The 21,827-nt window shown below is 40.6% G+C and overlaps 1 protein-coding gene across 1 annotated transcript; it reads left to right on the top strand.

Annotated features, from left to right (window-relative positions):
- Positions 1–3,530: 3,530 nt before the first annotated feature.
- On the top strand, positions 3,531–19,953 carry cdk4 (cyclin-dependent kinase 4). The gene is made up of 8 exons (XM_036559722.1): positions 3,531–3,805; positions 8,029–8,249; positions 11,134–11,269; positions 12,693–12,860; positions 16,177–16,286; positions 16,445–16,495; positions 16,872–17,007; positions 17,782–19,953. The coding sequence occupies exons 1-8, from the start codon at positions 3,803–3,805 to the stop codon at positions 17,869–17,871; spliced, it is 915 nt and encodes a 304-aa protein (XP_036415615.1). The 5' UTR covers positions 3,531–3,802; the 3' UTR covers positions 17,872–19,953.
- Positions 19,954–21,827: the final 1,874 nt, after the last annotated feature.

Below are 21,827 nucleotides of genomic sequence, written 5' to 3'. Positions count from 1 at the left end.
GCACTTTGTAGTTCTACAGTTACAGACTATAGTCCATCTGTTTCTCTGCATACTTTGTTCACCCTGTTCTATATAACACCCTTTTCAAAAAGGTTCAAAATAGAACTATATACAGCACATTTTCCATCAAACTGAAGAACCATTTAATGATGCCAAGAACCCTTTCATTGGGCAAAGAGTTCTTTAAGTGCTCATGGTTCTATGTATCCTTACTAAAGAACCCTTGATGAACTGTGTTTTTAAGAGTGTACTTTTTATTCAGATACATTTTTCATTTTTTTTGTGTTTAATTTCATTTTGTTTTGATCTTGACTTCTCAACTTGTTTCATATGAAGGTAGTTTCACTTTTGCTTGAGTCATTATTTTACCCATAACTTTTGCTTGAGTACTGATTTAGGCTACTCTGCCTCCTCTGGTTGTGCTTGTCTGGTCTGTTTAGTATGTTGCATGTCATACATGTGTGCACTCGCGTGTGCAAGCAGTGTGATGATGATGAAGTATGACATGGCAGTGTCAGACAGCTGAAATATGGCAGAAGACTGTAAGTAATTCTGACTAAAGAATTAGTCTTTCTTTGTGGACACTGGATAGTTGAACCTTCTTTTTCTGGTAAACATTTTCCCAGAGTGCATCAGTTTAGGCACCTGCTTTAAACAGTGTTCAGATCTGGCTGCCCTACAATAAAGAACAGTATTTATTCTTCACTGCTCCATTGATATAACTGCTCTGTTACTCAAAGTACAGAACTACACCATCTGCTGGCTCCGTTACACAGAAGCAGCCAACATATATACAGTCTTACTGACCATCAGGATCAGAATCAGCATCAGAATTACTTTATTTCGCATTACTAACACAAGAAATCAGTCTTGGTGAGTCACACATGCATGATATTAACACACTGCACAGACCAGACAAGCATACAGACTGTTTACAAGGATTAAACTAAAAGACAACATAAAATACAATAAATTGTATCTCTATATATCTCTACATACAGGTCTGAGTAGATACTATAAAAGCTATTATATGTAGAATAGTGCAAAATAATATACTAATAATAATAACACTGGTAAACTTTAACATCTGTCCAGCTGTGTAATTAATCGTTCTGTTCAGAGGAGTTACTGTAATACAGCAAGGAGGTTTGATAAGTTACTATAAATAATCGTTCTGTTCAGAGGAGTTACTATAATACAGCAAGGAGGTTTGATAAGTTACTGCAAATAATTGTTCTGTCCAGAGGAGTTACTGTAACACAGCGAGGAGGTTTGATAAGTTACTGTAAATAATCGTTCTGTCCAGAGGAGTTACTGTAACACAGCGAGAAGGTTTGATAAGTTACTGTACTGTAAATAATCATTTTGTTCAGAGGAGTTACTGTAATACAGTGAGGAGGTTTGATAAGTTACTGTAAACAATCATTCTGTTCAGAGGAGTTACTGTAATACAGCGAAGAGGTTTGATAAATTACTGTACTGTAAATAATCATTCTGTTCAGAGGAATTACTGTAATACAGTGAGGAGGTTTGATAAGTTACTGTAGTGTAAATAATTGTTCTGTTCAGAGGAGTTACTGTAACACAGCGAGGAGGTTTGATAAGTTACTGTAGTGTAAATAATCGTTCTGTTACAGAGGAGTTACTGTAACACAGTGAGGAGGTTTGATGGTTGGTTTAAAGTGTGAGTGTCCACTGTGTTTAATGAGCTACAGCTCTGGAGAAAAAGCTGTTAGCATGTCTGGCTGAGCTGGTTTTGATGGTCCTGAATCTTCTACTAGAGGGAAGTGTCTGGAGGAGGTGTCTCTTTGCCAGTGCTCTGCTGTTGTTGATGTCCTGAGGTATTGGCAGATACATCCCATGATCCTCTCCGCTGTCCTGATTACGTGCTAGAGTTCGGCTCGTTCTTGTGAGGTGGAGGAACCAAACCAGATGGCTATAGATGATGTGAGGATGGACTTGCTGTGTAGAACTGGATCATCAGGCTCTGCGGCAGGTTGAAGTGCTTCAGCTGTCTTAGGAGGAACGTTCTCTGCTGAGCTCTCTTGGCGATGGAGACCACGTTCCTCTCCCACTTAATGCTCCTGGATATGGTGGTGCCCAGGAACTTGGGCTTGGGCCAGTGGTTGCTGCTGCACCAGGAAACCAGCTGCTCGATTTCCTTACCGTAGGTTAATGATGCTACGAGGCCCATCATAGTGGTGTCCTCTTCAAACTTCAGGATCTTCACAGCCAACAAGCATCTCATCTTGCTGGCCATCAGAATGCACGTACTGGCCAACAGCAAGCAAAAAAATATCTAAATGTCACAATCATCATCATCTGACCAGGTCCATGTCCAGATGGCATGCCAGCCTTTACTTTCCACCAAACTGAGAGAGAAAAAAGACACAAGCTGCTTCCACCTGAACTCTCAGGTTCTTCTGCTGACATCTCTCAGAACATAATCTAGCTTTCACTAAATGTTTGAGATAAGCATCTTAATCTCTTAATCTCAAAACAGTAACGTGTGCATTATTTAAAGGGAAATTCCACATGTCTTCATGATTAAAACGGTTAAGATGTAAACAAAGTCAAGAGTGGTTTGATGTGAAATGCTCAGAATTGTTCACAGTGGCGGTGATAGGAACCAGACGTCCACCTCTAAAAGCTCCCTCACATGAAATGGTTCCGAATGTGCTGCCTGATGTCTGTTTTTACAAATATATAGTTTCTCTATGACAAACCATTTTGCATCAAAACACTCGGAATGTTGACCTTTCCACCACTGAATTATGGAGGAATTTGACAAAATCTGTGGTATTTCCCTTTAAGTACACTAAATTAAAATTTTGCCACATATGTTATTATTACAAGGTGCTCAATCTTACATTCTAATAAAAAACTCCAGTTCAGTGGTTCTTAAAGGGGAATCTCACCAATTTTTCAAAATGTTCTGCGTACCTGAGATGTAAACAGAGTGATTCAGAGTGGTTTGGTGTGAAATGGTTCAGATTTCTTTACGGTGGTGGTGATCGGAACCAGGGGTCGCCATGACTACAACACAAATATAGACATTTTATTTACCGTCCAAAACCACCAGTGAACTTACACATGTCTTCTGAGTTTTATATGGAATATCAATGATGGGAAAATAGTGGAAAATCTGAAATAATATGTTTTCTTTGGGGACAACTAAATGAGGCCAAAATCTTGTCAAATCTACCATAAAACAGTGTGTCAGACATCGGGCAGTGTATTCATAACCATTTCATGTAATAACTTTCTATGAGGGAGCTTTTAGAGGTGGACGTCTGGTCCCTATCATCACCTCTGTGATTAATTCTGACTCGGTAGTTTCTTTTAAGTTAGGAATTTAAATTCTCGTTTTTTTTTGTTCTTGTTGTTGAGCTGTATTTTAGCAAAACAGTAGGAAGTGCAGGCCTAAAACTGAGCACCTGTTTGGGCGGTGGGCGGCGCTACGCGTCTGACCCCGCCCACAGACACCGCCCCGTCGTGTCTGCCCCTCCCCCTCCTCTGCTTTATTCCAGACTTTGACTCCGCCCTGCTGACAGGACAGGAAGCATCTCATTTTCACAATGAGAGTTCAAAGTGAGAGCAGAGGAAAAAGTTCGAGAAATAACTGAGAGAAAAACTGAGCGCTAAGCAGAAGCAACAGCAGAAACGCCTTCAGACAGAGCAAACTCTCCTCGATGAAGTGCGGAGTGAGAGAAGGAGGGCAGATGTGATGAGATTGGGTGTTTTTGTAACTGTGGGCAGAAGCTAGACAGAGCTAGCTTTGCTTCGAGAACCGAAAAGGAACATGGTAAGATCCTAAAATGTCTCTAATTTAACCTCTTTCCCGTCTTAGATTTTCCTCCTCAGGCCCAGTTTGCTTTCGTGGCGTAATTTTTTTTTGTATAAACAGAGAAGCTGAACTTGCCTTCTTGTTCGAATTCTCCGTTCCACCTTAAATGCTGCAGCTGCAGCATTGCAGCTGCTGTGGGCGCCGGAATGGAACCGACGCTGTTTAAGGTGGAGCGGAGAGTTTGGATCAGAAGCGCTGAAATTAAACGGCGTCCTCGGCTCTTCAAAGTTATGAAGCCTGAGTCAGGCGATTAAATCGATATTTGGTGTTTTGCTGGCCTGCTCGCTCGGTTTGGAGGGGTTTTCCTGAAGCCCCCCCCTCTCTCCTTCTCTTACTAATTAACAAAGAACCTCCTGATGGCCACCACGTGTTGAGGAAGAGCAGCTTTTTTGAGCTTCAGCTCATGGCTAGTCAGGCCACAGACAGTTCTACACTACATTTGGCCAAGTACAGAAATGAAAACAGGAGGCCCTTCCTGTCTGTCTGACGTTAAATATCTCTCCCCTCTCATTTTTCAACACTTTTAAGAGGACCTGAAACGCAGCTTGCGCTTAACCTTCCAGCTGTAATTCATTTCCATATCCGGTTTTTTAGTGGAAATGGCTCGTTTGTGTTTTTGCTCCATGCTGAAGCCACAGTCAACAAAGTCCACAAAATGGCACCACATTACAAAAAACCCTACTCTCTTAAAAAGCTTGGTTCTTTAGTAAAGACAATGGTTCTATCTAGAACAATGAATTCAGTATAGAACTATTTCATGCTTAACACCAAATAGGTTCTTTCTGTTGTTGTAAGCTTGACATTGTAACAACAGCAGAACCCTTTTTGCAGCTATATAGAACATTTCACTGTGCATGAAATGGTTCTAAACAGAAAAACAGAATGTTGCACTTACTAAAGAACCCTTGAAGAACCATTTTTAGGAGTGTAGCTGAACACAGTCACAGCCCTGACTGGTTTAGTGTAGTCAGAAACCTGTTTGGGGTTGATGTTTCGTCTAAGAATTATGGTGGGAATGCTCCCAAAATGTGATGTAAATAGAAAACCTGTGTGTTTTGTGGTGCGCCTCTGGAATGCTGGGTTGGATATCAGCTCAGATTCCACCGTCGTTACATAAAAACTCTCATAGACTCATGATTCAATGCTGGGATTCGCAGCAAGGCTACAGTATTGTACTTGGCAACAACAAAAAATGTTTAAAAACAGCAAAAAGGTTCATAGAAATCAGGGGCCTCAAATAAAGCGGGTGGTCTTCTCCCAGGGTGGGCAAGTATGAACCTTTACTATGTGACATCCACTCATTTAAATGCAAATTACTCAGTGTCTATTAGCAATTCTTCAATAAATACCACCAAATAAAATAATGTTGTTATTATTAGTGCTAGAAGCAGCAGTCTAGTGTTTAATAAATAATTGTGTTCAATTAAATCAAGCAAACTTTCATTTGACTGTAGAGTTATGGGACTCTTATTTTGATGGCATCATCATTCCTGGATGATAGCTGGGCTGCGTTCAGCCCCAGCAAAATGAAACAAAACATTTATTTAAACAGAAACTGTTGTGTGCCATACAGCTTGCGTTATGCAAGCATCGTAACTGTGGCACCTAAAAAGGCGATTCTTGGCGTCTTTTTGAAGAATTTTCAGAGGCTGGTGAAATGAGTTTAAATACGACAAACACATTTTATATCTTCTGCAGTCATTGCATACACTGAGCTGCAGTGGCCGCATTTGTAGAGACTTTATTAGAATCCTTTTAACCGCTGCCTTTTGATTACAGCTTGCTTTGTATACACATCTCCGCTGTTTGGCTAACACGTTGTTTCGACGAAACATGACATTCAACTCTGAAACAGTAGCAAAACGGTGCATGATGTTTTAAGATTGAACGCACCCCTGATCTGATTGTGTTGTTCTCCTAAGATGCATTTTCTACTGTCTTCCATTTTCATGTATTTGCCTCAACCCACCCGCTGAAAAAACATCCAGTTCACATTCTGTTTGTTGCAGCGTGAGCATATAGTTGTAAAAGCTGATAGCTATTTTTTTTTTTTTTCCCATCTTAGTTTTACTTGTAAGGCTGAGTTTGGTTTATTTTTTTTTTAAGTACAGGGTGCAAAAGCATGAAGTTGAAATCTTTCAACTTTTTTTGCTCTACCTGAAATGGTGCACCACCAATGGAACTTGCATTTAACAGTAGAATTATGGGACTCTTATTTTAAAAGCATTATCCTTCCTGCTGAACGCAAGCAGAGTTTTTGGTGGAGTGTGCACTTAAATCTGCGCTCTAGCGCTGCATTCACTTGCTCATTGGAAAGTTGTATGTACCGGGTTTTTAACTAGTAAATACAATGTCTCTTTGTTTGGGTGCTCGCTGGTAGATACACCCATCTGTTGAGAAAGTGTGGTGGTCTGAGGAAACCATCCTCTTTTTTATTTGTTTGTGTTTTTCCTCATGTAAAAGGTGGAAGATCATGTTATATGTCTCATCAGGTGTGGTTATGTTAGGTTAGGTGTGTTACAGGTGAGGTTAGTTTAGATGTGTTACAGGTGAGGTTATGTTAGGTTAGGGGTGTTACAAGTGAGGTTAGGTTAGGTTATGTGTGTTACAGGTGTGGATATGTTATGTTAGGAGTGTTACAGGTGAGGTTAGGTTAGGTGTGTTACAGGTGAGGTTATGTTAGGTGTGATACAGGTGTGGATATGTAAGGTTAGGCGTGTTACAGGTGTGGATAGGTTAGGCTTGTTACAGGTGCGGTTATGTTGGGTTAGGCATGTTACAGGAGTGGTGTGGTATGGTTAGGTGTGTTACAGGTGCTGTTATGTTAGGTGTGTTACAGATGCTGTTAGATTAGGTGTGTTACAGGTGTGGATATGTTAGGTGTGTTACAGGTGTGGATATGTTAGGTTAGGTGTGTTACAGGTGTGGATATGTTAGGTTAGGCGTGTTGCAGGTGCGGTTATGTCAGGTTAGGTGTGTTACAGGTGTGGTTAGGTTTGTTGCAGGTGTGGTGTGGCATGGTTACAGGTATTGTTACGGGTGTGGTTAGGTTTGTTACCTGTGTGGTGTGGTATGGTATGGTTAGGTGTGTTACAGGTGTGGATATGTTGGGTGTGTTACAGGTGTGGATATGATAGGTTAGGTGTGTTACAGGTGTGGTTATGCTAGGTTAGGTGTGTTACAGGTGTGGTTATGCTAGGTTAGGTGTGTTACAGGTGTGGTTATGCTAGGTTAGGTGTGTTACAGGTGTTGATAGGTTAGGCGTGTTCCAGGTGTGGATTTGTTAGGTTAGGCGTGTTCCAGGTGTGGATTTGTTAGGTTAGGCGTGTTACAGGTGTGGTTATGTTAGGTAAGGTGTGTTACAGTTGTGGTTAGGTATATTACAGGTGCGATTATGTTAGGCGTGCTTAAGTATGTTACAGGTGTGGTGTGGTATGATTAAGTTAGGTGTGTTAGAGGTGTGGTTAGGTTAGGTGTATTACAGGCGTGATTAGGTTAGGTGTGTCACAGGTGTGGTTAGGTTAGGTGTGTCACAGGTGTGGTTAGGTTAGGTGTGTCACAGGTGTGGTTTGGTTAGGTGTGGTTAGGTTAGGTGTGTTTAGGTTATGTTGGGACATTAAGGCAGAGACAGGGGCAATGCAGATAAGGTTACAGTTTACAGCCCAGCCTTTCATAAATAACACTGGCAGGGATGAGCACTCTGCTGTTGGATTGTTGTTGTTTTCCTGTTAGCTGTGAGTTTGTCCTGCATCCTTTGATCTCTTTCAGCTCTCAGATTTACTCTTAGTCTGAGATTTACTCTTGTCCGGTCTCTTGCTTGATCACTGTCTCTTTTTCTCTTCCTCACTTCCTCTGACAGCACCTTCTTTGGTCTCTTTACAGACTAAATGTCCATGCTGTGAAATACCGAGCTGCATCTTTTTCTAGCTAACTGAGCTGTTCGTGTGACGTAGTACCGTAAAGCATTACACAGCTCTGGCGAGAGGTCTCATGCTGCTCCTCTAAAGTTACATAGTGTTTCGGCCCGGAGTGGAAACGACAGAAATGCCATTATCACAGTTAAAAGTCAGTGTAGTATCTGAATGATTTTGAAGTTGTTATTTGCTTAACTGTCATATTGCACGCACCCACATTAGATCTTTTCCATTTCTAATGTAACTTCTTCCTTGTTTGCTCTGCAGGCGATGGCCCAAGAGGCAGTGATCCAGTATGAGCCGGTGGCTGAGATCGGTGGCGGGGCATATGGTACCGTGTATAAGGCTCGGGATCGAGAAAGCGGACAGTTTGTGGCCCTGAAGAGCGTCCGCGTGCAGACGGACCAGGAAGGCCTTCCCCTGTCCACTGTTCGAGAGGTGGCCCTGTTGAAGAGACTGGAGCAGTTTGACCACCCAAACATTGTCAAGTATGAAAACACAAAGATAAACTTTATATAACGAGAAATGCAAGTATTGTCAGTAAGTTTAAATTTGATTTTGTTGCCTGTTCCTGAAATGTGTAGTTCAAATCCGAAGTTAAATACAGGGCTAAAATAGAGAATATCAGGTTCTATTTCTGGGTAATGTTAGAATCAGGCTAAATCCATGTTGGAGTGTCTGTCCACCTTAAAGGTGCAGTATACAATTCTGGAGAATGACTGTTGATATTAGAGTTCAACAGCCAAACAAATACCCCCCTCCCTTCAGTGTTCCTTCAGAAGCTCTGCCCCGCCAAATTCATGGATACACTTTGCAGAGGTGAATGACACAGAACTATCAAACTTGTTTAGTTTTTTGTTTTATTTTTGTAAGAGCTTCGTGGCCATAAAACCCTTTGGAAATGCTGTACGGATGAACATCACGATATAATGTTAGAGCGAACAAACACACAACAAGTAATGTAACTAACGTTAGCAAGGTTATGTTGCTACAGTTGCTGCTGTGAAGCTAGCCAGTTGCTATCACAAACATTAGCAAAGAGACAAAACAATACTGACCTGTTGGTTCTGTGAAACAGCAAAAAGAAATTAATGTTGCCCACCTGTCAAGCAGAAACAGAGCAGCTTCCTCATGCCTTTCAGCTCTTCATGAAGCTGAAGTCGGCTTCTTATTCACCAGCTTCTTGTTGGAATTTTCCTGGTCCACCTTAAATGGTACAGCAGTTATGTTCAGGCACCTCAGGCTCAGAATGGAACTTCTGCACAATTTAAGGTGGAACAGGAAAGTGCAAACAGGAAGTCAACTTCAAGAAATATTCGGTAGAGGAATATTTGAAAGGATGCTGAACATTTCCTGCTGCACTCCATCTTTGTCTCTTGGGAGGGAAATACAAAATGTGGGGAGGGCCGACGTTTTCTCAGGGAGGGACTAACATGCATGCGCAGCCGAACCAGCTATGAAAACAAAAAACATGACACCAGGCGTGTCAAACTGGGGACCTTCCAGGCCAAAGCACTGTGGATATTAGCATTTACCCTCTTCTAATGCTCTGAATTTAGTTCATGAAGGTCTTGCTAATTAGCTGATGAGCTGAATCAGGTGTGTTTGAGGCAGCGTGCTAAAGTCTGCAGTGTTTTGGCCTGCAAGAACTGGACCCTGACATGTGAATTACACACACACATACACACACACAGAGGTGTTACTCCACTATGTCTTTACATAGAAAACAGCTGTTTCCTGGTGTATTGTTCAAAATGTCATATGTATAACATTAGATAAACGATCTACACTGATAAAGCTCCATTTTCGCTGGCACCGCAGTCGCCATGGTAACGCTTGTGTGGCTTCATGCTGTGTTGATGCTTCATGCTTCATGATGTTTTTTTTTCAATGCAAATGTGAATTCAGCATTAGGCTGTTCTTTGAATGTAAACATAGTTAAGATTTCATGTCTTTAGAATCATCTGCAGTCTCTCTCTCTTTCTCCACCCTGAACATCCTTCACCTCATCTGTTCAGAAAACTCTTATGGAAGTAATCCAGCCCATCTGATTTTTACCTGTTTGTGAGTTCCACTCTGCTGCTGATGAGAGGTTTGCATCTGTAGCCTCTGCATTTCTTTAATCTCTGTACTTTGCAGATAGTCTGTGATTTATTTGTGATTTTGAGGTTCACCACACAGCTCTGCTTTCCTTTCATCAGTTGCTGTGGGCTCGCTTAAACAACCTGGTTGTCCCAAATTGCTCACTCCTCCGCTCCTCCGTTTCGTGATGTGTAATTGCACTGCGAAGGTTCCGACATTGCCTTAATCTCATCTTCAGAGCGGCTGCTTTTCTGTCATAATCATTTCTGTCCTGTGTGACCTTCTCTCTGTTTACTTCCTACTGCAACCAAACTCGCAAAGCAAAATCCTCAACCTACGCCCAGTCCTACACATTCACAGCTCTTATGTGTGCACCAGTTCATCCAAATGCTTAAACTGGGAGACTAAACTTACCAAAATAACCTGATAAATAAAACACAGTATTCTGCAGTTTAGCCTGACATTTGATCTGATCTACAAACAGCTTACGTAACTTCACTGTAGGCCTGTCACTATCATGAAATTTTAATTGACATTTAATTAACTGTGATTAACAATGTAAACGTCTTTCTGTTCGTTTTATGTAACTGTTAAAGTAAAAGCCTAAAATGAACAGAATGGCAGATTAGCTGTTTTGTTTCTTAGCTGTTGATAGTGTCAAACCTGTAGGTGGCGGAAAATGGTTGCAGTCTTCTTCAGTAATTGTGATCGGCCGAAATTTTTGTGATCAGGTGATTACATAATAATTGGGACAGACCTGCTTTACTGCTTTATCTTTATCAGGGCTTACTGGCACACAGGTGGTTATGATACGTCAGCCTAGGCCTGTCACAATCACATCATTTTAGTGGACAATGAATTGCCATATAAATCCTACTTGCGCTGCACCTTGAGTGAAGATCAGTGCTGTTGCCTCTAATCGCAAGAGTCTTGCAAACTGTGCCAAATTACAGTGTGCAGAGCAGGTGGTTGTGGTTGGCTTGAAAAGACAGTTATTTGAATTACTTTTTTTCTTTTTTTAAAAAAATATTTTAATTACTGTCATGGGCCTAACATGCGATTCTCCAAATATATTTATTTATTTAAGATTATATGTCCTGAAATGTGCAGCCAAATAAGTGATATGATTTACTTCCAGACTTCACCGCACCTGACTGAAGCAAAATGTTAAAAGTAAAATATAAAAGTATTAATAATATTAGAATTTTACTATGCAAATCTATAAAAACATGAAAAATCTCAAATTTGTGCATTTGGTGCATTCCTATCATATTCTTTCCTCCCGTTCAGGCTCATGGATGTGTGCGCCACCCTGAGAACAGACCAGGAGACTAAAGTCACTCTGGTGTTTGAACATGTGGATCAGGACCTCAAGACGTATCTGGAGAAGGCTCCAGCCCCGGGACTGCCTATTAGCCGAATTAGGGTAAGAGAACCTTCCTAAAACATACTGGTCACTTTATTAGGCACACTTTTCTAACACTTAATAGAACCCTCACTGCTCTCAGAACAACCTGAATTCTTCATGGTGTGGATTCAGCAAGCTGCTGGGAACATTCCTTAGAGTTTGTCGTCCATCATGAAATTGCTGCAGGTTTCACCATGTTCTCCTAGTACTGAGTGATGTCTGGTGTTCTGGTTAAAATTGTTCTTGAGGTATTAGTTTAGTCATTACTGCTATACTGGTATGCTTGTAAATGCAGATAATGTGATGTACAAACAGATCAGAACACACTGCTTCCCTCACCTCTCCTGTACTGAGCTGCAGCCTGAGGTCATTTAGTCTGGTTTACTGTCAAAAGAGCGACATCAGACTGTAATGAGTTAACGGGAAAAAGAGAGCGGAAGGAAAAGCCAGTCTCTTGGGGTCAGCCGTCAGCCTTGCTCCTTGCTCAGCCAGCTGCTTCAGGCGATGCAGCAGTCTCAGGCTACAAGGCGAGAGGCTCTGCAGCTCCTCAGATGAAACTGATGGTGAGCAGCTGTAATATTTACTAAATTCAACAGCACTAAAGTGTGCAGGGCAGGGGGTCCTCAGGGACACGATTGAGAAACGCTACCTTAGACAACCGTTCAATTGATGGTTCTGTAGAGAACCATTGTTGTAAATGAGATGTTTGAGTGTGAAGAACCTTTTTAACATTTAAAGAGGTTCATAGAACGTAAAACTTCTAGGAAAAATTGGTGCAGAATGTTCACATCATGTAAAGGTTCTTTAAACTTTGTAAAAGGTTCTTCACACTAATACCTCTGTTGAGGGGGTGGTTGTTCTACAGCATCGCTCCAAAGAAACCTGCACTGTTTACAGACTACATCAAATCTTACAAGTAAAGAACAGATGGGGAAAATAGTTTCTCTAAGCAGAAGTTTCCAGAAGTTAAAGTCTCTTCTGTTAAAGGTAAAGTGCACCCTGTATTTATTTAATTTTCAGAGGGTTATGCGTCATGGGAAAAAAAAAATGAGAATCAGAAATTTAACAGAAAATTACACAGAATTTTACACTTTTTCCCTTAATTCCTGCTTCCACTCTTTTCAGGAGACTGACTTTCAGTTTCTCAAAGAAATCTTCGGACACACCTCCAAAGTTCAGTCTTAGAAGTTGGTTGATCATTTTCTGAAGTAATCCAAACACTTTCAGTGATGTTGAGGTCTGGACTTCACATTTGCAGCACTGTACATTTTCACTCTGTTAGAACAGTGATGTTTGCTTTTGCAATTACTAAAAGTTCTAGATAAAAGAATGAGTTCCTAGAACGTTTTTCTGGATATAGGGAAGATGTAGTAAAGTATTTCACATGCTCTGTGATTTTTCCATAGTAAGATATGTGTCTGTATGTTTGTGGTTGTTAAAGGATCTGATGCAGCAGCTGCTTTGTGGTCTGTCCTTCCTGCACTCTCATCGAGTCATCCATCGGGACCTGAAGCCGGAGAACATCCTGGTCACTAGCAGGGGTCAGGTCAAACTTGCTGACTTTGGCTTGGCTCGCATTTACAGCTGCCACATGGCGCTCACCCCAGTGGTAAGATAGACAAACCTGCACTAGTTGATGTGGCATCATTTTATTTCTCTGTTTTTAGTGAACTACTTCCTCACTTAATATATAGTCTTAATTTTGCTTTTAGAGGCTCTTGCATACGACATGATACCCACATATTATATATTAAAATGTTCAGAACAATCTCGGCTCTCTCTATAATGTGGCACTTTTGACCTGGAGCTCTGTGTACAGAGATAATTCAGCCCTAAAGCTGTAAAACTGTGTGTCCAGTTTTAGAAATTCTTAATATCTCTTGTGAAAACAGCTTTACTCATGTGGACGAATTGTTTTGGCGTTGAAATGTGTTTACCAAATTCTTAGGTTCACAAATGTAGTTGAATGTGTGAATAAAACAGTTGATAGATGTTCTCCTCCTCACTACTTTCCAAAACCGATGCAAACATTTTACACACCACGCATCTGTGTCCGAGACGACTGAAGAATGAAGGGTTTCAGGCATGATGGGTCAGTCCTTAGGGATTTCCTGAGTGTCCATTGGTCAGTTTCACACAGAATGTAGACAGACACATGAATCTACCAGTTCCACACGGTGAGAGGCAGATGCCATGTATCTCAACCGTTCTTCTTAGCCTCATAACTCTGATCTCGTGATGAGATGAAATGGAAAGGGCGACTGTACACATTCAGGAAATGTTTGAACTGTATTTCTGCGCTGGATTATCACAAAGATATTAATAGAAACACAGAGAAACATCTAATTTGACACGCTGGTCTGTTAGTCAACCCCAGTGGGTTAAATACTGGAGGCTGCACGACTTCAGATTTTTTTTTAAAGTGTCCAGTTTTGTGATGAAAGTCAAGTTGACGTCGACTAATTGCTGATGTCATGAATAAAACCACAGGAGAAGGGAATGCTTCGCAACAAGCAACTTTAAAAATCTGTGATGAAGCCAAACTCCACAGGTCAGTAGAGCGTGACGTTTCACATTGCTGGCCTTCAGGAACCCAGAGATACGGACAGTGCAATCTCCAGACTCCTCACCTGCTGTCTTCTCTGAGGCGTCCATGTGGTTAGTGTCATAATCACGTGACCAGCGACTACTTATAGCATCCTAGTCTGTGCAGCTCCTATTAAAGATGCATCTGTACCTAATAAGAGTGCAAAGTAAGAGTTAATGAATGGTTTGAAAATCAAATGTACAAAAATTTTCCACTGACCCCAGATCCAGTCGATCAGCCAAGAAACATAAAACATATGTAGCTCTCACAGTGAGTTTATACTGTGTCCTAAACCTCATGTACTAGTCTGAACCACCTTAACGGAGAGCTGGATGTGATTTGAGTTACTGAAATAATTTCTTTAGGTTAGAAACAGAGCTAGGAGGCTAACGTAGCTAACACTAGAAGTAATGCAAATCTAGTCTGTGAAGACGTCCCTGACATCCCTAAAAACAAACTGCATTCAGTTCTTGTTAAACTTGTATCGTTAAATCAGCATTAGGCTATATATATATATATATATATATATATATATGGCGGCACATAACAAAAACACAAGTGGATGATCGAGAAATCTGACCGGCTCCCTCTGCCAGGTTAGGTCAGGAGTCACAACCCAAATGAGAGCCATTTTGTCCTTTCAACAAAAATCAAACCACCTTGGGAGCCACAACATTTAATGTCCAGTATGTGTCAGTGTGTGATAATGTCCTAGTATAGGTTAAACAATATAAACGAAAATGCAGATTTACTTCGCTCTGCTTTTAAGCTTCGCATACAGCCACTTTCCTCCCGTCTCCTCCAGAAAACTTTTCCTCAGAAGTGGATCAGTTAAATGCCTCTGTGTTCGACTGTTTTACGAGGCTGAAGTCGCTTCTTATTCTCCAGCTTCTTGTTCGAATTTACCCGTTCCACCTTAAATTCTAAGGCGCCGAATGTAAATGCGGAACCATTTAAGGTGGAATAGGAGAATTCAAAAGAGAAGTTGACTTCAGCTTTGCCACTTTTTAGTGTTTGACAGTCTCTCATTGTAGATTTAATGTACCAGGAAACCAACTGCAGTGCTTATAAATGCGAGTAACGCATCGTTGCTAGGTGACCTGCAGTCTGCACGCCGGTTCTCAGTCGTTGCGAAACAGGGCTTTCGCGCTACGCTGCACACGACCCGTCTCAAAGATACTTTACTGACACAGCAATCCCCTCCCGTCTCTACAACGAGACCAAAACCGAAGTTATAAAATCACTAAAGAAAACGGGTAGAATAGCTGTAACATGTGATGCGTGGACATCTATCACCACTGGATCTTATTTCACCGTAACTGCGCATTTTATCACAGATGAGTAGCAGCAGTGTCTCGTGCTCCAAACAAGAGCACTGAATGAGAGCCTTCTAGTTCACTTGCCAGATCACTTCCATTTGTTTTATTAAAAAAGATATTGGAAGTAAATTCATTATTGATCATTACAAACTTTAAATAACAATAACACCGAGTTACTTAGTCACTTTAAAATGTATATTGTCTCTATATTCTGTATGTATTTTGTGTACATTTAATATATTTCAGTTGGTTTTTCTTGTATTTTTATTTTTACTTATTTACTTTCTGTAGAGTGATTAGCTGAGCCTCACCACAAGCATTTCAATGCATAAATGTCCTGACATGTGCAAATGACAAATAAACTTGAAACTTGAACTCGAAACTTGAGCTCAAATATAAATGCTATATAGAAAAAAAAGATGCATCGAGATGCATCGATAATCTCTTTATAATCGCATCGCAGCCCTCTGAATCATAATCGAATCGTGAGGTGCCTAGAGATTCCCACCCCTAATATATATATATATATATATATATATATATATATATATATATATATATATGTGTGTGTGTATATATATATGTGTGTATATATATATGTATGTGTGTGTATGTATATATATATATGTGTATGTGTGTGTGTGTGTGTGTGTTATAATAAGCTGACAACAATCTCATTATGAGAATTATCAGTTATATTGACTGCAATTAAGATGTTTTCGCTTCCTCAGATATAATTTTTTGCAGTGCAGATTCTGCGAGGAGTCAGAATTCAGTACAGCACCTGTTTGTCTGCAGCGTTCAGCTACACGGTGAAGTTTAGTGTTTATATCTCATACTGAGTCACACTGAGTCCTGAACCACAACTACTGCACCACCTTAATGAAGACCTGGATGTTGTTTGAGAGGGCTGAGAAATTTGGGGGATGTAATTACAGAAAAGATTTGGTGACTGTTGACTTCTGGTATTGACTATGTTTGCCATGTAGCTCCAGTGCCAATGTAGCTCTCTCTCTCAGGTGGTGACTCTGTGGTATCGCTCTCCGGAGGTCTTGCTCCAGTCTACCTACGCAACACCTGTAGACATCTGGAGCACAGGCTGCATCTTTGCAGAGATGTTCCGCCGCAAGTAAGTTGTGATTGTTTTGACGAGCTCTGTTCTTTTATATATTCTTACCTAGTACTGACATCTGGTGGTCATTTAATGTATTGCTACGCGTAATTATTTTGGTGGGTCTCTGTTCATGCTCGTCACTTCTTCTCTGTGCTCCTCACCTTGTTTTTCAGGCCTCTGTTCTGCGGAGAGTCAGAAGTGGACCAACTGACAAAGATTTTTTCGTAAGTAATTTTACTGTAATATCTCACTTTCTGAGTCTGTCAGTGTCAAAGCGGATCTCACCGGCACAGTGGATATATCGCCCAGTGCGACCTGTGTGAGTCAGTTAGATCAGAATTGCTTTATTTCACAAGCAATCAGTTTTGAGTCACACATGTATGACATTAACACACTGAACAGACAAGACAAGAACACAGACTGATAACGAGGATTAAACTAAGAGATAAATAACATAATACAATATAAAAAATGAAGATGGACCTTCTGCTGGATCTGAAACAGCAGGTCATCGTAGCTTTGCAGAGCTGAGTGTAACTGTTAGATCTGATTCTAGAGATTGTCATGAATAACAGTTCCTTATTGGCTTATTTCCCTCAGGGTTATTGGCCTGCCCGGCGAGGAGGAGTGGCCTACTGATGTCACGCTCTCCCGACAGAACTTCAGCCCCCAAAATCCTCAGCCAGTCGCAGACTACGTTCCTGAGATCAGTGAAGAGGGAGCAGATCTTTTATTGGTATTTTGAGCTTCAGTATCTAAAAGCTTCGTATTTACTTTTTTAGAATCTAATTAGAGGATTCTGCCCTGTTAGTGTTTGGTGAGCTCCGTCTAGTGGATGGAAATTGACAATGACCAAAGGGGGTAAAAATTCAAAATGATACATTTTGGTAAACATTTATTAATCATTGCTGTGAACCTGGTGTTGACAGTGGAACATTTATTACACAGTCATTTTAATCATTTTACATTTACTGAAGTGAAGGTTATTATTTTTGTTGCATCTTCATGACATTTGTGTTTTTTTATATCCAATAAATAAGTGCTTCTTTAAGTAAGCACAGCTTTTTTGATAATGTATTTTACAAATTAAACTGTTTGTCTTTTTTGTGTTTAGTCCCCCAGTATTTGTAAAAAAAATTAGATACTTCTAATCAAACATGCATTCCGTGTTCACTTAAAGGGACATTCCACCAATGTTTCAAAATTCCTGCATAATTAACTGTCAAGATGTAAACAGAGTTGTTAAGAGTGGTTTGGTGGGAAAAGCTCCGTTCTAGAGAACCTTACCAAGTCACAATTGTTCAGTGGTGGTGATGGGAACCAGACGTCCACCTCTAAAAGCTACCTCACAGAAAGTTATTACATGAAATTACATGAATCTTTTTATCTAAGCTTCAAATTTCATGAATATGCCACAATCGCTTCACTTTACCAAGATGTCTGTTTCTCTCTCTGTCAGTCAGTGTGTTGGTGAAATTTGAAATTAAAATTTGTTTCTCTTTCTTAACAGAAAATGCTAACTTTTGACCCCTTGAGGAGAATCTCAGCCTTGAACGCTCAGGAGCACCGCTTCTTCTCAGAGCCCGGCGTTAATTCTTAGGACACAGTGGCTGAAATCTCTTCAGTTCTGTGAAAGAAAGTGAGGGAGATGCTTGTAACGTAAATACATTAAGCACGTCTGGGCTGTTTGTTTTAATGTGGGTTCACGAATCAGACCGATGGCCGGGGACGAGCGGGTCATGGTATCCATGGAAACTGACTCCCAAACTTGTGTTGTTGAAGACAGGTTGGTGTAAATGTTGTACATGAAGGGTAGATTTTTATTATTTTTATTTTAAACAACTAAAATCCAGTCATCTTGATAACATTTGGGTACTGATCCTATCTGTCCAAAAGTCTGTAGACGGAGCTTCTTCTGAACTTAACGGGAGTTTTTGGAACATTGCTGTGAGGATCTGATTGGGCATTAGTGAGGTCAGGTACTGATGTTGGATGGTCAGTTTTGGATCACTCCAACTTATCCCAAAGGTATTGGATGGAGCTCAATCACTCCAGAGAACACAGTTCCACTGCTCCACAGCCCAATGCTGGGGGGCTTTATACCCCTCTAGCCCATGCTTGGCATTGGGCATGGAGACCTTAGGATCATGTGCAGCTGCTCCACAGTGTCACATGCTATTGCTCGGTGCTTTTCTATGGAGATTATACAAGCTGGGTCGGCAGTGGGTGCAGCTGAACTCAGTAGAAGAGCTGTTTGGAGACTTTTGGACAGATAGTGTATGAAAATGGTAGCATTCATGAGAAACAGTACTCGGTGAGTGAAAGCAAGCATTAAAATCTTTTACAGCCTCACAGTGCGTACATAACAAATGCCGTCAGCGGTGTAGCATCTTATACCTCTTACTGCCAAATCTTCCTATCAGGCATTTCATTTGAGCAGCAGAAACCTTAAAAGGGCCCAAATCTGACATTAGTCTTGTCTTTGTTTTATTCTCTGAGGTCCACTTATGATATTTGTGTGGTTTTGTGTACCAAAAACAGTCATCATTCATTTCTATGTGATCATTTTCCAGCCTCTCGTTATCTCTTACAATTAAACAAGCTGTTTCTGTTGCTGTGTCTTTAGGATATATGTTAAAAAGCTCTGTTCTGATTGGCTGCCTCTTTCAAAAAGCAGTCTGGACTGAAACGCTCCTTATAACTTCAGCTTGAATGGGCTAAACTGCAAATATAATGTCCAGAAATTGAATTTCAGTCAGGTTGTTTTTCAGTCTGGGCTTTGTGGACTGAGGAGTGAGCGTTCTGTTTTGAATGTTTTGAAACTTCAACAGTATTTACATACACGTTTCATTTAAAAAAAAAGTTTTCCATGATATGGGCTCCTTAACGTTTCTGTTAACTGGACTGCTGTCAAAAGCGTAATGCTAAAGCGTTCACTGGTTGCTGTTTTCAGTAAATAAGTTTATAAATAAATAACGTTCTGGTGGAATTTGAAAGCCAGGATTTGCAAACTGGCACTTTACTGACTGCATCACAGTTAAATCCGTCTAGTTGTGTTTTAAAGTACATTTTCATGACTTCTCTAAATTCCACTTTTTTATTTTACCTCACAGCCAAATGCTAGCATCCATGCCAGGAGAAAAAAGATTAGGACGTCTTGGGCTGGGTGTCTTCAAATAACTGACCTGCCGATTCAACAACTGGCCCAAAGAGTGTCCTAAGTAGATTAAAAAGGCAAGCTTAACTGTTCTAGCCTAATAACACAAACATATTTAACTGCCAATAAATGTTACCCAAAATAATATGCAAATCTAACACTGTGTGCATTATTAACTTTCCAAAATCATTATTTTCATTATGTATTTTAGATGATTTCTATTTTTATAAACAGCGATGATCAACACAGGGCAGGATTCTACACTGCAGTGCCCCCCCTTAACAGTAATCAGTATGAATGAACATCAGGGCACATAAGGTGAAATAAATAAGCTAAAGTGCTTTTTCACTCTTTCTCCAGCAAGATTTCCATTTAAAGGGGAATTGCACCAATTTTAAAATTGCAGCAAGATTGAAATGTAATCCGAGTGATTCAGAGTGGTTTGGTGTGAAATTCTTCAGATTTCTTTATAGTGGTGGTGATAGGAACCAGGGGCCACCATGACTACAACACAAATACAGACATTTTATTTACTATCCAAAACCACCAGTGAACCTACACTTGTCATTTAAGTTTACACCGATCAGGCATAACATTATGACCACCTCCTTGTTTCTATGCTCATTGTGCATTTTCTCTGCATACTTTGTTAGCCCCTTTTACCCTGTTCTTCAGTGGTCAGGACCCCCATGGACCCTCACAGAGCAGGGACTATTTGGGTGGTGGATCATTCTCAACACTGCAGTAACACTGACGAGGTGGTGGTGTGTTAGTGTGTGTTGCACTGGTCTGAGTGGATCAGACATAGCAGGGCTGCTGGAGTTTTTATACTCCTCAGTGTCACTGCTGGACTGAGAATGGTCCACGCACCAAAAATATCCAGCCAACAACGTCCTGTGACCACTGATGAAGGACTAGAGGATGACCAACACAAACTGTGCAGCAGCAGATGAGTTATCATCTCTGACATCCACAAGGTGGACTGACAAGGTAGGAATGTCAAATAGAGTGGACAGTGAGTGGACTCCAGCAGCACTGCTGTGTCTGATCCACTCGTTCCAGCACAACACACCACCACCACGTCAGTGTTACTGCAGTGCTAAGAATGATCCACCACCCAAATAGTACCTGCTCTGTGAGGGTCCATGGGGGTCCTGACCACTGAAGAACAGGGTAAAAGGGGGCTAACAAAGTATGCAGAGAAACAGATGGACTACAGTCTGTAATTGTAGAACTACAAAGTGCACCTATATAGTAAGTGGAGCTGATAAAATGGACAAGGAGCGTTGAAACAAGGAGGTGGTGATAATGTTATGCCTGATCGGTGTGTATATCGCTGTTGTTGGAAGAAAACCTCGTATCTCCCAAATGGTAACTTTACAGGAGAAGGAAAAAACCTACTTTACTTTTAATGCAAGTCAATGGAACCAGACTTTTTCGGTTGTTTCTTTTAGTCCATTCATCATGAAATTTACAGACAAGGTGAAGGGTAACAGGTATTTTCAAATTATGTCGAAAACTTGAAAACGTCAAAAATGGAGATGCAAGGTTTTCTTCAGACGACAGTGAGGTGGAATATTGGGAAAATAGTGGAAAATCTGGAAATAATCAAAACTATCATAAAACAGTGTCTCAGTCATCAGGCAGTGAATTCATAACCATTTCATATAATAACTTTCTGTGAGGGAGCTTTTAGAGGTGGATGCCTGGTTCCTATCACCACCACTGTGAACAGTTCTTTCTCTAGAATGGAGCATTTCACACCAAACCATTCTGAATGACTGTTTACATCTCAACAGTTTAATTGCGCAGGATTTTTTCTAAATTGGTGGAATTCCCCTTTAAAGCAGTTCTGGTACGAATTAAAGTGCCGTTACGCAGGTTTAGATCTGTTCTGCTTTTTAAACTGTAATGTTTATCTGGAGATCAACACTGTACTCCGTTCACAAACACCAAGTTTCCAGTTTTGTTTGGGCCAAAATGTTTGTTTCAATAGCAGAGCGTTGAAATAAAGTCACAGTGATTATGGACCAACAGCAGGAAGATCACCATGTTTTTTCACTGGTGTTCTCTGAATGCTGAGACTCTCTTCCACACACAGCAGTGCAGAGGTGCAAAACTCACTCAGTTACCAGATAGATTGTATTACATAGTGTTTTTTTTTTATACATACAATATATATTTCATGTTTGAGGAGCGTTATTGGCCATAAAGTAATTAGTATGTCCAGTGTTTTTTCCATTGTGTTTTGGTCAGTAGGTGGTATTTGAGTATTTCCAAGCTCACTCACATTCAGGTCAGTGAGAGGCGGTGAATGTGGAACTGGTCCCAAGTGATTGTTAATCCTCTGTTCTGTCCTTCCAAACTGAGTTTTGTATCACTTTCTGGATGTGTAACAC

This window comes from Colossoma macropomum, unplaced genomic scaffold (genome assembly GCF_904425465.1).
Source record: "Colossoma macropomum unplaced genomic scaffold, Colossoma_macropomum, whole genome shotgun sequence".
NCBI lineage: Eukaryota > Metazoa > Chordata > Actinopteri > Characiformes > Serrasalmidae > Colossoma > Colossoma macropomum.
This window is presented reverse-complemented; position numbering and strand designations above follow the sequence as displayed.

Bases quoted from the DNA above. Each gene is read 5' to 3' on its own strand.
- cdk4 (XM_036559722.1), top strand. The intron at 8,250-11,133 runs GTATGAAAACAC...CCTCCCGTTCAG, and splicing joins GACCACCCAAACATTGTCAA to GCTCATGGATGTGTGCGCCA. The intron at 16,496-16,871 runs GTAAGTAATTTT...TATTTCCCTCAG, and splicing joins CAACTGACAAAGATTTTTTC to GGTTATTGGCCTGCCCGGCG.